General features: G+C 44.2%; 1 protein-coding gene across 1 annotated transcript in view; it reads left to right on the plus strand.

Annotated features, from left to right (window-relative positions):
• The first annotated feature begins 222 nt into the window (after positions 1 to 222).
• Positions 223 to 17,694, plus strand: part of NMI (N-myc and STAT interactor) — a 32,349-nt gene continuing 14,877 nt past the window's right edge. Inside the window, exons 1-5 of the mRNA XM_044303315.1 lie at positions 223 to 720; positions 2,499 to 2,553; positions 5,963 to 6,121; positions 6,353 to 6,469; positions 9,626 to 9,782. Coding sequence (XP_044159250.1) covers positions 2,509 to 2,553; positions 5,963 to 6,121; positions 6,353 to 6,469; positions 9,626 to 9,782 — 478 coding nt within the window. The 5' untranslated portion in view covers positions 223 to 720; positions 2,499 to 2,508. The remainder of the gene's footprint in view (positions 721 to 2,498; positions 2,554 to 5,962; positions 6,122 to 6,352; positions 6,470 to 9,625; positions 9,783 to 17,694) is intronic.

Consider the following 17,694-nt stretch of genomic DNA (forward strand, 5'->3'; position numbering starts at 1 on the left):
GAAGTCGTATCCGTCCTTTATGCTTTCTCTCCTTTTATGATTCACTCCTGATTTTGGCTTCTAAAACTGCATCCATAAACCTGACCGTGTGAATGTGCCCTTCGCAAATAACACGCAGTCTTCACACATGTGGCCCGTGCTGTTTAGATACAGGCTTGACCTTTGACACAAGAAAATAGAAAGTGAAAGTGATCTCTCAGTTTCTGTTCTGTGGCAGGAAGAGCAGAGGACGAGGAGGCGTCTTATTTTCCTGCCGTCTCCTGGTTTTGCTGCCTCTTATTTTCCTGCCGTCTCCTGGTTTGGCTGCCTCTTATTTTCCTGCCGTCTCCTGGTTTGGCTGCCTCTTATTTTCCTGCCGTCTCCTGGTTTGGCTGCCTCTTATTTTCCTGCCGTCTCCTGGTTTGGCTGCCTCTTATTTTCCTGCCGTCTCCTGGTTTTGCTGCCTCTTATTTTCCTGCCGTCTCCTGGTTTGGCTGCCTCTTATTTTCCTGCCGTCTCCTGGTTTGGCTGCCTCTTATTTTCCTGCCGTCTCCTGGTTTGGCTGCCTCTTATTTTCCTGCCGTCTCCTGGTTTGGCTGCCTCTTATTTTCCTGCCGTCTCCTGGTTTGGCTGCCTCTTATTTTCCTGCCGTCTCCTGGTTTGGCTGCCTCTTATTTTCCTGCCGTCTCCTGGTTTGGCTGCCTCTTATTTTCCTGCCGTCTCCTGGTTTTGCTGCCTCAGGTAAGTGGCTGTCTACTGACCGCCTGCTTCTGATACCTCTGGCCGTGCTCGGCGACCGCCTGGACCTTCCCCAGATCCGCACACTCCTCCGCCCGTCCACCTCGCTTCTACTTCCTTGTCTGCTTCATATCCAGAATTGTAGACTCAGTAATGGGGCTCAAAAGACCCCAAAACCCCCGCCGGACACATCACATAACCTTTTCAGGACCAGGCTGTTTTGCGTGTAAGGACCACGCAATTCTTTTCATCTCCATTTCTGGTGAACATGGTTTTGTATTACTGCTATCCTCCTGCCGGTCATTGGACAGGACAGCGGTCACATAATAATGTAAGGCGCTTACCGTGCTGTGACAGCCGTGTTACATCCGTTTTTTCTGGATCCATTGTAACAATGCCTGTCCTTGTCCACAAAACAGACTAGAAAAGGACACGTTCTATTCTTTTGCGGAACGGACATACGGAAACGGAATGTACACTGAGTCATTTCCATTTTTTTCCGGCCCCATTGAAATGAATGGTTCCGCATATGGGCTGCAGAAAAAAAAAACGTAACGGACACGGAAAGAAAATACGGTCGTGTGCATGAGCCCTTAGAAAAAACATGGCTGCTTATTTCTAGAAACAACACCACGTCTGTCCGCAGGTTATGTCTGGTACTGCGATTGAAATGAATGGGGCTAAGCTGCAGTACCACACACAACCCGTGTTAAGGGGTGGCGCTGTTTTTGCAAGAAAGCAGCTACAATTTTCTAATCCCGGACAATCCGTTTAACTAAAATCTGGTTCTCTGGCGCAGTAGCCGTGTGAGAACTTGCAGAAATCCATGCATTCAACTCCTTTCACATGTACGGAACTGATTTCTGGTCGCAGAACTTTCCGCAACAAATCTGCCATGTGTGAATACACGCTAACGAACCTCCTGTATAGCTGCCCTCGCCCCCCACCGTTGCTGCTGTGGCAAAAAAAGCCCCATACCCATAAACAGGGTACTTCCAGGGGCCCCTATAGCAGCCACATGGGGTCCTCTATCATACATATCTGCAGACGGTATAAATGCTGGACGCACCCGTACTGTGCCTATAACTGGTGACCAGCGAACTTATCAAAAATTCGATTCGGCTGCTTCGCCTGAATTTCACAAAGAAATGTGATTCTTTACAAATTACTTCATCACGAATCGCATTCCAATCGCACGGTGATCACGCTGCCCCCCCATCATTGAACCCCTAAGATGCCGCACTCATCGCTGATCACGCCATCTGACATTAATTAATTGAGGCCTTTCAGGGGTTAATCAGGGTAAAAAAAAACAACATACTCACTTCATCCATTTGCTCATGGAAAGGCTGTCTCGGCCATCTTGATTGTAGTAACCGTGCAAAATCTCGCCTGGTGATGTGATGACATCATCACGCTGGCCGGGTGCGGTGACGTCACCGCACCCGCATCACTGATGACGTCACCGCGCCCGGCCAGCTTCGTGACCTGGTGACATCACACGTCACCACGCGGTTTCTTCAATCAAGATGGTCGCGACAGCTTCTCCGGAGCAAATGGTTGAGGTTGGTGTGTTTTTTTTTTTTTTTTTTTTTTTACCGCCATTTCAGGTAAAATAGATTCATTACTACGAAGCTCGTGAAAATTCAGCTTCGTGGCGAATCAAATTTTTTCCTGAAATTTGGATGGAAGTCAATTCGCTTGACTTCGATTTGCTCATCTCTACCTATAACTACAGCATTGCAAGAATGAAGTCACTTCTGGTTGATTTTTTATTTCAGGTGAGAAACGATGAATACAATTCAGCAGCTGAAAGAAGAACTGGAAAAATGGAAGGTAATTTTTTTTTATAGTTTTCTCATTTAAACGATAACTGTCATTTTTTTTTATTTATTTGCTAGTTTATTAGAGCTCGTGATGTATACCTGAGTGAGTCTGTCAATGGTTGTCAAAAGATCTGTAATTACCTTATAATAACAGCTTTCATTAATGTCCCAGTCCCTTTCCACTGCTCCCTTAAAAGACCGTTGCTAGGGCTTGTCTGTCTCCGGCTAGGAAGATGGAGGGGCGGTCCTTCACACTGCATGCCTGCATTAGGCTTCAGAGTGAGGAGGCGTGTCTCTCAGTAATCCAATCTGATTGGCTAGCAGGGACCAAGTGTGTATGTGAAGTGACGGGAAAGCAGTTTTGGCCTCAGAGAACTGGCAGAGGAGCCATCTTGAGAAGGTCCTCATATTGTAAATGTTTAAACAGCGGTAACTAAGGGAAAAACTCAAGGAAAACAGTGGTATGTGAAGAAACTAAAGATTGCTTTATGCATAATGCTGCTGCAGCAGCAACATATGCTAAGGGTCCAGTCACACGTCCATTGTTTCTTTCCTGATCTGTTCCGTTTTTTGCAGGACAGATCTGGACCAGATCTGTACCCATTCATTTTTAATGGGTCCTGAAAAAAAATCAGACATTGTGCTGTCCGATTTTTTTCAGGACCCATTGAAAATGAATGGGTCCAGATCTGTTCCGCAAAAAACGGAACAGATCAGGAAAGAAACAACGGACGTGTGAATGGACCCTAAAATAGATTTTTTTAAATAAAAACATGACCCTTACCCTTTAAACATTTGTGCAGCGATCAGCAGAACATACAGCACAACCTGCACTTTGTCAACAGGTTTCTATTGCTCCATCTAAAAATAAAAAAATATGACAATAGTCATGATTAAAAATATTCTCATCGTTTTGTGTTTGCAGGTCTATGTGTCTTGGTTACAGATTGTAAACCCATCTGATCCTCCAGTCATGTGTTAGGCCTCGTTCACATCACCGTTCAGCCTTTCCGTTCTCCTGCTCCGTTTAGGGGCAGGAGAACGGAAAGGACGGATAAGCACATAACTGACACCAGACTGAGTCAAACGGAGCCTGAGGACCCCATAGACTATAATGGGGTCCGTTATGTTTCCGCTCAGAAGATGTTTTTTAAGCGAAGACAAAAGTTGTGTATGCAGGACTTTTGTCTCCACTTAAAAATCATCTTCTGAGCGGAAACATAACGGACCCCATTATAGTCTATGGGGTCCTCAGGCTCCGTTTGACTCAGTCTGGTGTCAGTTATGTGCTTATCCGTCCTTTCCGTTCTCCTGCCCCTAAACGGAGCAGGAGAACGGAAAGGCTGAACGGTGATGTGAACTAGGCCTTACTGGCTTCCTCTCTTCATCTAATATCAGGATGTACATAGATCTCATAGGGCCCCGCAGCTAACCTAAAGCACCCCCCCCCCACACTGAGATTTCTGATGAATTTCTTTTTTTTTTTTTTTTATTAAGTGGGGGACATTTTTAATTACAAAATTTAAAAAAAAGTCGTCCTCCACTTCCCCCACTTTACTTGACTTTTTCTGTTTTAAAAATTGGAACGGGTGCTTCATTTCTAAATGTCTTGACACCAGACAACTGACGTCAATACTTTGATCAATCCCTGCATAGGAATTTATACAGTTAAGGCCTCATGCACACGACCATTGTTTTGGTGGCTTGGATGTGGACCTATTGACTTCAATGTCCGCATCCGTTGCTCCGTTCCGTGGTCCCCCAAAAAAATATAACCTGTCCTATTCTTTTCTGTTTTGCGGACAAGAATAGGCAGTTATATCAATGACTGTCCATGCCGTTCCGCAAATTGCAGAACGCACACGGACGCCATCCATGTTTTGCGGATCCGCGATTTGCCCACCGCAAAACACATAACGGTCGCGTGCATGAGGCCTAACATTGAAATCAATGGAAACTGTCAAATCTCTTTGCGCTGAGCTCCCCCTAGTGGTGCCTGGGATCGGGAGATCATACATCGCCTCAGTTTTGCCTGTGATGTATGACTATGGTGACACACAGGACTGCCCAGGGGTTGTAGATGCAAAATGGTAGATTTTTTTTTAACCCCTTAACTATCAGGCCTGTCTGCCTGATTTTCATTGTTTCCTTTTTTATTTTTTTTATTTTTTGATGTGATGTACTGTAGCTGTATGAAGACTTGTTTTTTTTTTTGCTGGATGAGTTGACTTTTACAATTTATTGTTTACATTTTATAACTTTTTAAGTAGAAATGCTAAAAAAAAGAGACTAAAAACCCTGCAATTTCCCCATTGTTCTCCCCCCCCCCCCCCCACTATTTATCATATGTTATAAATGCCATGTTAACATTTGTACCTTTGCACAATAATGGGGGAAAAAGTTATTTTAGGGGCCCCACATCCGAGAGTCATAACTTTTTAAATTTTCCTTAGATGTAGCCATATGAGGACTTACCGTATGTTTTTTTTGTTTGCGAGGTGAGTTGTAGTTTTTTTATTTTTTTATTTGGGGACACATAATAGTTTTATTTTACACCATGCAATATAATTATTATGTTATCTTTATTCCATAGGTTACGATTGTGGTGGTCCCATATACAGCATGCATATTTATGCGGTTACCTATTTAAAAAAAAATATATATTTTTAAATTAAAAGGGGGATTTAATTAAAAGGGCTATTTCTTTTAACTCTGTAATTAATTTTTTTGGGCCCACTCGGGGACTTGAAGCAGCACATTTTTTGATGGCCTAATAGCCAGATGTTGGTGGCAGGCCAGAGGGTCTTTTTAAAGCCACTTAGTTGCCATGGTAATGCATCAATACCCCGCAATCGTGTTGCCAGGTGCCAATAGCCAGATCGCTATTGACTGTGGCATATAAGGGCTCAAACCGCCAGGATCAGAGCTAACTCCAGCCTCTGCAGTTGCAGTGGGGGCCCTGACCGTGTACTCAAACTCCACTTCCGTCACCATCCTGTGGGTACAATGGGAAGTACCTAAGAGATTCCGAATATATATCCATCAGGATACGGGAACTACCACCTCCTTATAATGGATATTTATGTTATTCATCATTAAGGGGTTAACTGGAACTGGTTACAAAGTTGCATCTTACTTTTATTAGATGCGTTGGAGCAATAAACATGGTTGCAAAAGTATTCACACCTCTTAATATTTTATATGAAGTTAGAGTTGAGCTGGATAGATACCTTAAAAGGGGTTGATCCCATCCCATCGTTTACACTGCAGAGGCAGTTTTACGTAAGCCCGGCCACATGGGGTCGGCACTTAGCCCCATCTCGCCATTTCTACAGCCCCTTTAAAGGGAAACTTACAGCAGACTCTTGCTTTGGATGATGCAGTAGCAGTGATGATAATTGACGTTCTCATTTCTTAAGGAACAATGTGAGGAGGCGGAAAAACGCAAATCAAATACACTTTTAGATAAACTGGAAGCAGACGACCAACAAAAAGAAAAACAACAAATACTGGATCAGCTGCTGCAAAAGTCAACTGAAATTCAGGATACTCTGTCTGAAAAGCAGACTCTTTACCAAGTAAGAAAACCCTTGAAATCTTCCCTATAGTCGTAGCAAGAAACAGCGCCACCCCATGGGCTGTGTCTGGTATTGCAGGATTCGAGTTAATGGGCCTAAACTGCACTTACCAAACAGAGCCTGCAGACAAGAGTGGCGCTGTTTCAGAAGAAAAAAAAAGCCAAAGTTTCTTTCTAATCCCACGTTTTTTTTTAATGGATTTCATGTGTTCTATTTTTCATGCAACTTCAGAGCGAGATTCAAGATCTAAAAAATAAAAATGAGGAATTAAGAAAAAATGTTGAGAAACTTGACTATAAGATGACGGAGTGCAGGAAAACATTTGATAAGGCAAGAAATGATTTACAGGTAAGTAATACATAATTAAAAAGGTTCAGATTTGTTATAAAGTGAACCTTAAAGGGGTATTCCGGTTATAAGAATTTATCCCCTATAAACCGGATAGCAGATGACTATTAGATCAGTGGTGGCTCGAATGCTGGGACCCCCACTAATCATGAGAACAGGGGCCCCATACCCTGAAATGATAGAGCATGTGCCATGCCGCTCTATTTATTTTCTATGGCCGAGCGCTGTACTCTCTCCGGCAGTGCCATAGAGAATGATTGGAGCGGCATGGCACAAGCTCGTTATCATGATCAGTTGGGGTCCCGGCGGTCAAGACCCCACCAATCTAATTGTGATTCCATATCCTGTGAGAATAGTTGACAACTGTCCCAAATTTGCAAAGACTGTCCCTGATTTTCAGAGACCGTCCAAAATTCAGGCTGTCCTGGGGTGAAAATGGGCGTGCCTAATGATAACCTTGCCCGATTTGTATGCCCTGATTTTACCAACTTCAGCTTTGGTAACTACACCTGTGGGTCGGTGTACCCCTTTAAGTTCATAATCGTCTACTCCCAAGGGGTATGGCTCCATGGAGTTGGTGCTTGGAGGCTGCGACGCAGTCATGAGGTGGCTGAAGGCCGTGCCAGTGTGCAAGTCAGCGCAGTCTCTAAATTGATTGTTAAAAGAACGAATCCTCATTGATTGGTTCACACATTGCAGTTTTTGTCGTGTTAAAAAAACAAAAAGGCACAAAAACAACATGCATTTTTACTGTAATCACGGTTTCTGGGGGTGAAATGCGTTAAATCATTGGGGGAGACTGGTTTAAAGGAAAACTGGCTTAGTTGCCCATAGCGACCAATCAGATTCCACCTTTCATTCTCCATTAGGGCTCTGAAAAATGAAAGGTGGAATCTGATTGGTTGCTATGGGAAACTAAGCCAGTTTTCCTTTACACCAGTTTTGATATGTCTCCCCCATTTAGGTTCACAAAAAAGACAAAACTTATAAATTACCACACGTGTTTTTGTTGTTTTTTCGTTTTGCTGATATTCTCGTTGCCATTAATGATCTACCAACAATATTTTTTTAACGGTTAATTTGAATACTTTGTAAGTCAGGCTGCATCACGGCCTTGTCCCGTCCTCCTGGCGTTCATTCTGTGGAACCGTTTTCTCATAGGCATCTATAACCCAAATTACTGATCACCTGAAGCAGGGCATCGGGGGGGGGGGGGGGGGGGGGAGGGGGATCACATTACACCCACCTCCCCGCTATCTAACAGGTGCCGGCAGCAAGATACATCTTTACGTATGTCTAAAGACACTGTCATTTGCCCTGCACATTACAGCAGACCCTTTAGGGCTCATGCACACGTGTGCGGCCTAGGCCTGTGCTGCAGACCGCTGCACGGGTACCAATGCTGTGCCTGCCGTTTGCGGCTGAGGAGCCATTCACTTGAATGGGTCCGCCATTCGCAAGATTCAGTCCACACTGCAAAAAAGCAGAACATGTTCTATATTTTTTTGCTGTGCGGAGGCACAGACAAAAAATCCCACGGAAGCACTACAGATTGCTACCGTGGGATTCCAGTCCGTGCCTCTGCGCAGCAAAAAAGTCTGTACTACTATTTTTGGAACGGACACACGGACACAGAATGCACATGGAGTAATTTCTTTTTTTTTCAAGCCCCATTGAAATGAGTGATTCCGCATACAGACCTGTTAAAAAGTGGAACAGAAACTGAAGAAATATACGTTCGTATGCATGAGCCCATAGGGCTCATTCACGCGACCGTACGAACGGGTCCGTATCCGCTACGCTTTTTTGTTAAATAGATGCGGACCCTTTCACTTCAATGGGGCCACAAAAGTTGCGAACAGCACAACTTTTGCTGTCTGCATCCGTTTTTCCGTGGCCCCTCAAAAAAGATAGAACGTGTCCTATTCTTGTCCGTTTTACAGACAAGAATAGTAATTTCTATAATTGGCTGCCCGTTCCGTTCAGCAAGTTATGAAATGCACACGGGTGGCATCTGTGTTTTGCGGATCCACAATTTGCGGACTGCATAACATGGCGTGGTCTTGTGAATGTGCCCTTACTCTGTGTATTCTGCTTATAGCAATGAAAGGGCAATGGGGGGTTATAACTTTTCTTCAGGTGTTTTGCGCCATTACTTCTGTGGGATCCTCCTTAATCCCCAAAACAATGCCAACAATGCCTGGCAGAGCAGAGGCAAAGGAGACACTCTACATCAAAATTAATCTAAAAGGATAGGTGGTAACTGGTAAATGCTGGTGGTCCAGTCGTTGGGAACTGGGGTCCCCTGTGTGAATAGGTAAGTTTAACCACTGCTCCATTCTCTGTCTGTGGGACTGGCGAATACAGGACTTTGCTATATCTGGCAATCCCATAGACAGTTAATGGGGTTGTGGTCATGCATGCACACTAGGGTACATAGGGGAGTTGGGGACCCCCACTACCCATGGCTGGTTCTCTAGCGATCAAACATTTATCACCTGTCCTATGGATAAATGTATTTATGTTTTGTTGTTTGTAGCAACCAATCACAGTGCAGCTTTTATATGTTCAGTGACGTCTAAGAGATTAAATCTGAGCTCTGGTTACTGGTCACCTGGCCACTAGTTAGTTAGACTCATTCAGACGTGGACACACCGCTCAGACTCATTCAGACATGGACATGCCACATAGACTCACTTAGACTTGGGCACACCTCTTAGACTTATTCGGATATAGACACACCTCTTAGACTCATTCGGACATGGGTCCACCCCTTAGACTCATTCAAACATGGCCCACCCCTTAGACTCATTCAAACATGGCCCCCCCTTAGACTCATTCAGATGTGGACACACCCCTTATGCTCATTCAGATGTGGACACACCCCTTAGGCTCATTCGAACATGGGCCTGCCCCTTGGACTCAGTCAGATATGGGCCCACCCCTTGGACTCATTCGGACATGGACACACACCTTAGACTCATTCACTACTATATAAAGGTTCCTCAAAAATGGCCCAATGAGCTAGTACCGGTAGACATTTGGCCATATGTTGAGTCTCCCTTTTAACATAATTTCTCCGGGTTCTTTATAATCGCTTTCACATCAGTTCTTGATTTCTGCTCGTTCCTTATTACGGTTTTGTCTCTACATCAGGTGGACAACAAATTGCCACAAAAGAATATAAACTTTACAGAGAAAGCGTCCGGTCCGGGAAACCTTTCCAGTATTTCTTACACCTGTCAGATCTTGATACATCACCCATACATCTTACAGGAACGACAAGCTCTTCTAACCTTTGAAAAAGAAGAAGGTATGGCTGATAACAAAAAAAATAATGGTAATAATAATTAGAATTTTTATGGATTATGATAATAAAAACCTAATAGGTCCAGACAGAAAAGTGGAGAGGTTGTCCACATAGAGCTAGTACAATCTGACTGGTTGTCAGGGCAACTGTTCATCTTTTTGCCACCTCTAACACTAGTCTGGGTAAATTTGCTTGTCAGTAGTGTTGGGCGAGCATGATCGGCGGAACACTAATTTTACTCGAGCATCGCGATGCTCGGCATATTGCGGTGTTCGGCCGAATACCACGTGTGCTTGAGCGCGATGCTCAAGTCTCCTACCCGCACGTTTTTTGCCTGCTACGCAGCCAATAAACTTACAGGTAGGTACTGCCATTCACTGTAATGCCGTAGCCATGTTGGCTGCTGGCATTACAGTGATTGGCTGGCCGGAATGCTATATCGCACCTGATGACACGTGTTCGGCTCAGTCTTAGTCAGGGAGAGCTGGAGAGATAGTGTAGGGAGTGAAATAAGAATATGTTACCTTTTATACTTGTTATAGTCCCAAAAGTCCTTTTAAGGACTATAGTTGTTTCTGGCAGCAATATATATTTTTAGTGCAACCTGCGCTGAATAGCTTGCAATTGTTTGGCCGCTGCAGACAGCGACATTATCTGCACTACATCTCCTGTCTAACGTGTGCGCAGCCTAAAAATATCTGTGACATCCAGTGCACTTTTTCCGTAGATGGTGTCCGCTGCAGACAGTTACATTACCTGCGCTACATCTCCTGTATAACGTTTGCGTATCCGAAATATCAGTGACACTCAGTCAAAAATTTTTGCTGCTGTTGGCATCGACATTACCTGCGCTACATCTCCAGTATAACGTTTGCGTATCCTAAATATCTGACAGTCAATGTAATTTTTTCTTAGCCGCTGGTGACAGTGAAATTACCTCTGCTACATCTCCTGTATAACGTTTGCGCATCCTAAATATCTGCGACATTCTGTGTACTTTATTTGCGCATACACTTACAAAACCTGCGCTACTGTACGTGTGACATACTTGCAAGCATATATACCATTTAATATGCACAATGTGAGCAGTAAGGGGCGGGGAAGTGGCCGTGCTGCTAATGGAGCACGCAGAGGCCGTGTCCCTGGGCGCGGTGAAACTGTGCCTGCTGCCAGAGCACAAGAAACACACTCATCCACGAAACCTTAGCTTCATGTCCCAGTTTGCAGGGCGGAGCAGGACACCACTCTTGAAGTCAGACCAGTGCAACCAGGGGGTCGGTTGGATTGAAGTAGATAATGCTTCCAGTCGGTTAGGCACCACCCTGTCTTCCACAAAGTCCAGTCTCAGTAGCCAAGAGTCTAGTCAACAGAATCCTCACCCTGATACTCCTTCCACCCACCATGGAGAGTCTTGGCAAACAAGTGATCCAACAATTGGATATTCCAAGGAGCTCTTTTCATCACCATTCCTTAATTTGGGCCTCTCGCCTAGCCCGCTTTAAGAGGGACATGAGGAGATCTTGTGCCCTGATTCCCAAACTCTGGAGCACCCACAGTCAGAAGAAGATGACAGTGGGGAACGGGAATTAGTGTTTCACGAGGTGGATGATGATGATGAGACACAGTTGCCAATAAGTCAACCGCAATTAGTGTCTCAAGAGGTTCATGATGAGAATGAGACACAGTTGTCAATAACTGAGGTTGTTGTTAGGTCAACAAGGCAGGAGGATGACCAGAGTAAGGAAGTGGAAGAGGAGGTGGTGAACGATGAAGTCACTGACCCAACCTGGGAAGGGGGCAAGCCGAGCGAGGACAGCCGTACAAAGGGGTAGGGATCTGCAGCACTGCAACAGGCTGGAAAAGGCAGTGGGGTGGCAAAAGGGAGAAGGCGGGCCATACCAAACAGGCCCACAACTGTTCCCTGGAGCACCCCCTTGCGGCAATCTCACTTGCGAAGGGGTAGGTGTTCCACAGTCTGGAGCTTTGTTAAGGAAAGTGCGGACGATAAAAGAATTGTCATTTGCAACCTGTGCCGTACCAAAATGAGCAGGGGTCTGAACACTAGCAACCTCAACACCACCAGCATGATCCGCCACATGGCATCAAAGCACCCTAATAGGTGGGCCGAACGCCTGGGTCCACAACCAGTGTCTGCGGGTCACACCACTGCCTCCTTTTCCCCAGTGTTAAGTGCTGGCCAATCCCCTGTCCAAGACGCAGGCCCGGATGCCTCCCGCCATGCACCTGGACCTTTGCAAGCACCATCAGCTAGCACATCCACTTCTGTGTCCCAGCGCAGAGTACAGATGTCTATACCCCAGGCCTTTGAACGAAAGCGCAAATACCCAGCCACCCACTCACAGACCATAGCACTAAATGCACACCTTTCCAAATTGCTGGCCCTGGAAATGTTGCCATTTAGGCTTGTGGATACTAAGGCTTTCCGCAGCCTGATGGCGGCGGCTATCCCGCGGTACTCTGTCCCCAGCCACCAATACTTTGCATGGTGTGCAGTCCCAGGCTTGCACCAGCATGTGTCCCGTAACATCATCTTGCAGCACCAGTCAGCCATCAGTCAGTAGCTGGAAGAAGTGTAGCACTGCAGTGGGGAAGTGGCAACAGGCAGTGCTGAAGCGGATATGCTTAGGTGACAAACAGCACACCGCTGCAGAGCTGTGGCAGGGGATAAGGGACCAGACTGAGCTGTAGCTCTCGCCACTCAACCTACAACCAGGCATGGTTGTGTCTGATAATAGCCGTAACTTGGTAGCGGCTTTGGAGCTTGGCAAGCTTACACACATCCAATGCCTAGCCCACGTGTTCAACCTAGTGGTTCAGCGGTTTTTCAAAACCTACCCCAATTTGCCTGAGCTACTGGTGAAGGTGCGCCACGTGTGTGCCCATTTCCGCAAGTCATCGACAGCTTCCGCCAATCTGGCAATGCTGCAGCAGCGCTTGCAGTTGCCATCTCACCGACTGTTGTGCGATGTGAGCATGCGCTGGAACTCGACGTTCCACATGTTGGCCAGGCTTTGCGAGCAGCAAAGGGCAGTAGTGGAATACCAGATGCAACATGGTCGTCGCCTTTCCAGTCAGCTTCCGCTATTCACAAGCGAGGAGTGGGCATTGATGTCTGACCTCTGCGAGGTTTTACGCAACTTTGAGGAATCAACACAGATGGTGAGCGGCGATAACGCTATTATCTGCGTAACCATCCCACTTCTGTGTCTACCCAAACGCTCGCTGCTCACAATGAAGGCGGACGCTTTGCATGTGGATGAGGTGGAAATGGGGGAAGAAAGTGCATAGGGTGATAGCCAGACCACCCTCAGTTCATCTTCTCAACGTGAATTGGATGATGATGAAGAGCAGGAGATGGTTGCCTCTGCTACATAGGGTAGTACCCAAGGAAGTTTTATTCCATCTGTTCAGCGTGGATGGGTAGAAGAGGAGAAAGAGGATGAGGAGATTGAGAGTCGTCATCCTGATGAGGACATCGAAGTTATGTCTGTTGGGACTCTGGAACATATGGCTGAATTCATGTTAGGCTGCCTTTCCCGTGACCCTTGCGTTATACGCATTTTGGCCAAAACCAATTACTGGTTGTTCACCCTTCTCGACCCCGGCTACAAAGAGAACTCATCTCTCATTCCTGTGCTGGAGATGACAAGGAAAATGGTGCAATACCAGAAGGTCCTTGTGTAAAAATTGCTCCAAGAATTTCCAGCTGACAACGCTGGCTGCAGATTAGGCCTTGGCCAACTGAGGAGGTGAGACGAGGGGAACAGACAGCAGTTCCAACAGAGGCAAGGCAACACTCTCCAAGGCCTTGAGCAGTTTTATGACACCCCGCCAGCACCCTTAACCTGATGCGCGGCCTAGTGTCACAAGGAGGGAAATTTTTTTGAAGATGGTGAAGAAGTACGTAGCTCTACGCCTTGGAGGTGCTGGCCTGCCCTGCTGCCAGCATTTAGTCAGGGCGGGTATTTTGTGCTGCTGGGGGCGTAATAACTGATAAGCGCATCCGCCTGTCAACTGAAAATGCTGCTGAACATAACATAAAGGCACTCTAAATGTGGCTTTTATGGTGTATTGAATACACTGTATTCCCATCCACCCCTTCCACCACTAAAAAGGGTATATGGTTCAATCTTCCTTTTCTCGTCCTCCTCCTCCATCATATCAACATGCTTATTAGGCTGCCCTCGCTTCTAATGTTTTAGAGGGTCAGCTCAGCAGGAGGGCCCTCACCCCTAAATTTTTAGATGGTCAGCTCAGCAGCAGGCCCTCGCCCACAATTTTTTTTAGATGGTCAGCTTAAAAGCAGGCGCTTGCCCCTAATGTTTTAGATGGTCAGCTCAGCAGCAGACCCTCACCCCTAATGTTTTAGATGGTCAGATCAGCAGCAGGGCCTTGCCCCTAATGTTTTATAGGGTTCCCAGCAGGCCCTTGCTCGGAATGTTTTTGAGGGTCACCAGCAGGCCATCAATCATAATTTTTCAAGGCTGTGTCTGATGCCCTTCTTTATGTGTAATAAAGGGTGTATTGTAGTGCCGGTTGCTTGTAATTTTTGGCAGCCCTTTCACTTAGTACATAGGCTTTATGAGTGTAGGAGTCCCACTGCCTGAACAATTGTACCACAATGTGTATGAGGCCCTCCTTTATGTGATATACAGGTTGTATCGGAGTGCCTCTTCCTTGTAATTTTTGGCAGCGCTTGCACTTTATATACAAGTAAATATACAGGAAAGAATGTTTCCTACCAATTTTTCCTCAAATCGATTTTATCTTCGGTTTTGTGCGTATTATTGTCAGTCTGTAAAAGTGGCGTACCATCTCACCTAAAGATGAAGTCAACATTCTATCCTATTGAGAGCCGAGGACCCCATTTAGAGAGCTATTATAATATAGTGCTAGATGAATTTAAAACCCTCTCCTCACTAGAGAAAAATACTACCAAAAATTTAAACCCTAGGGAAAGAAAAGCCCTTGGGAATTTGAAGAAGAATAAGGACATAATAATAAAGAATGCTGACAAGGGGGGCGGTATTGTGGTAATGGACCATGAATATTATGTAGCCGAATCTAAGAGAATCTTATCTGACCAGGATTACTATAGAACTTTGGACGATGACCCTACAACTTTGTTCAAAAAGTCACTCACCAAAATGGTAGAGATGGCCTTCTCTGTAGGTATCATTGATAAAAAAGAAAAACAATTTTTATCCCCAGCCCATCCTACTGTAGCTAAATTTTATTTTTTACCAAAGATACATAAAACCCTTCATAACCCACCAGGAAGACCGATCATTTCAGGTATCGACTCCCTCACAACCAATTTATCAGCATACGTAGATACATTCCTCCAGAAATATGTAACACAGTTACCCTCCTATTTGAGAGATACAACCCACCTGATCAACTCAATAAGTCCTGTCAAATGGAAGAGTGACTATAATTTTGTCACTTTAGACGTAAATTCCCTGTATAGCAATATCGAACACGATCTGGGACTTACAGCTGTTAGACATTTTTTGGGGAAGGATTCGTCCATGCCAGAACAGCAAAAAGAATTCTTACTGGATGCCATTGAATTTATTTTAAATCATAATTTTTTTACTTTTAATGAGGTGTATTACATTCAGAAAAAAGGGACCACGATGGGGACGAAGTTTGCCCCATCATACGCAAACCTTTTTATGGGCCTCTTTGAGGAACACCATGGTCTATTGTCTCACCCGAAAATCCGTTATTACCAGAGATATATCGATGACATTATTTTTATATGGGAAGGGGATGTTGAAGAGCTAGTATCCTTTGTAAAAATTCTAAATGCAAACCAATGGGGCCTTGGGTTTAGCCTGGAGCACAACCCCCGAGAAGCTATCTTCTTGGATATTCATTTGAGCATAAAAAACAATAAGATCATCACTAAAACTCACTTTAAACAGGTGGACGCGAACAGCTACCTTAACTATAAAAGCTGCCACCACCCAAAATGGAAGAACAACATACCATTTAGCCAGATGAAGAGGTTGAGGAGGAATTGCTCTGACAACCAGACCCTAAAGCAACAACTAAACTCCTTATGTCAAAGGTTTGCTGAAAAAGGTTACCCTAAAACTCTAATCAAAGAATCTGAGAAAAGATCTCTGTCACTTCGCCAAATCGACACCCTCCAACCCAAAATAAATAAAAATAAAAACACTAACACCGAGAACAAGATTCAGTTTAATCTGATTACAAGATTTAATGTGAGACATGTTGCAATCCGGCAAATTATGAAGAAACATTGGGGCATATTACAAAGGGACCCTATTTTAAAACATATACTTCCCCCAGTGCCAGGCCTAACATTCAGAAGGGCCCAAACCCTGAAAAACATAGTTGCACCTTCTTGCCCCAAAATTACAGAAATGGGAAAGGCCACAAAACCAACAAACCCATCAGAAAAAGGGGCCTTTAGTTGCAAAATAAAGAAATGCAAATGCTGTGGAATGATTAAGGATAAGACTAAAACCATCAATGTCCCACATTCTGGTGAGGTCATTACGTTGAGGCACTTTATGAGCTGTGGATCTCGGAATATAATCTATCTGCTTACATGCCCTTGCAATCTGTTATATATTGGGAGAACCACCCAAACCCTTAGGGAAAGAATGAACGAGCATCGCTCAAATATCCATCGCAAAGTTCTGACTCACAGCGTTTCCAGACATTTCTTCGAACACCACAACAGTGATCCCTCCCTTGCGAAAGTCACCCCTGTTGAATGGGTCCCCTATTCATTTCAACAGTTGGCTCGAAAAGAAATGTTCTGGATATACAAATTTAATACGCTGGTTCCCTTTGGCCTAAACGAAGCCCTCGAATATACAAATTATTAACCCACCCATAGTTATGTGTGTATGTGTATATATATATATATATATATATATATATATATATATATATATATTTATTTATTATTTTTTTATTTATTTTTTTCTTTTATATATATATTTTTATATATATATGTATATATTTCACACATTTTTTTTATATATATGTTTTTTAACATATATATTTTTACATATTTATATTAATATTTCCATATGTATTTACATATCCATTTAATGACTTCTTCGGCTCTCTGGGAATATATATATTTGTATGTCCTATGCATATATGTTAAATTTTATATGCGCATTTTTTGGATGCGGTTTTTTAGTGACATTTTCTACGGAATTTTATCATCTTTTTTTATATATATACATTTTTTATTCTTTTATTTTCTCTATTATTATTATTATTTTTTATTTATATTTATAGTCTTCTAAAACTTGTTTCTTTCTATATATACATTTGTCCTACCTTTCCTTAAGAATAGTTTAGTTTCTATTTTTATCATGTAATTATGCACAGCCCTGTATTTATCATATGATCCTGAGCTCCTCCCCCTCTCTTTCCCCCTTACAATAATAATGAGAATAATAATACCAATATTCCTTATATAATATGGCTACAAGATCTTTTAAGATGCTGTCAACCAGGTCCCAAACCAACATTGCTGACAGCACGAACAAAAAACATTTCGGAACGCCCCACAGGACAGCCCATTGAATAACATCATCGGGTGCGTTCCACTGTGGAACGCACGGGCACTTCCGGTTCAGTCCGAAACCGGAAGTGGGGTTGGAGAGCAGCCAAAAATAGATCTGATCCTCTCCTTGTAAAGACACTCTCCCATCTCCTCCCAATCACTCATTATACAAGGTACATACCTGCCCTCTTTGTCTATTATTATGTGTTTATCTGCATAAATGCGTTCCACCGTGGAACGCACCATCACTTCCGGTCCACATAGGAACCGGAAGTGATGCTCCCTTACAAGCGTGGATGTGTTTGTCTGCCATATTTATCCCTATATATAGAC

This window comes from Bufo gargarizans, chromosome 8 (genome assembly GCF_014858855.1).
Source record: "Bufo gargarizans isolate SCDJY-AF-19 chromosome 8, ASM1485885v1, whole genome shotgun sequence".
NCBI lineage: Eukaryota > Metazoa > Chordata > Amphibia > Anura > Bufonidae > Bufo > Bufo gargarizans.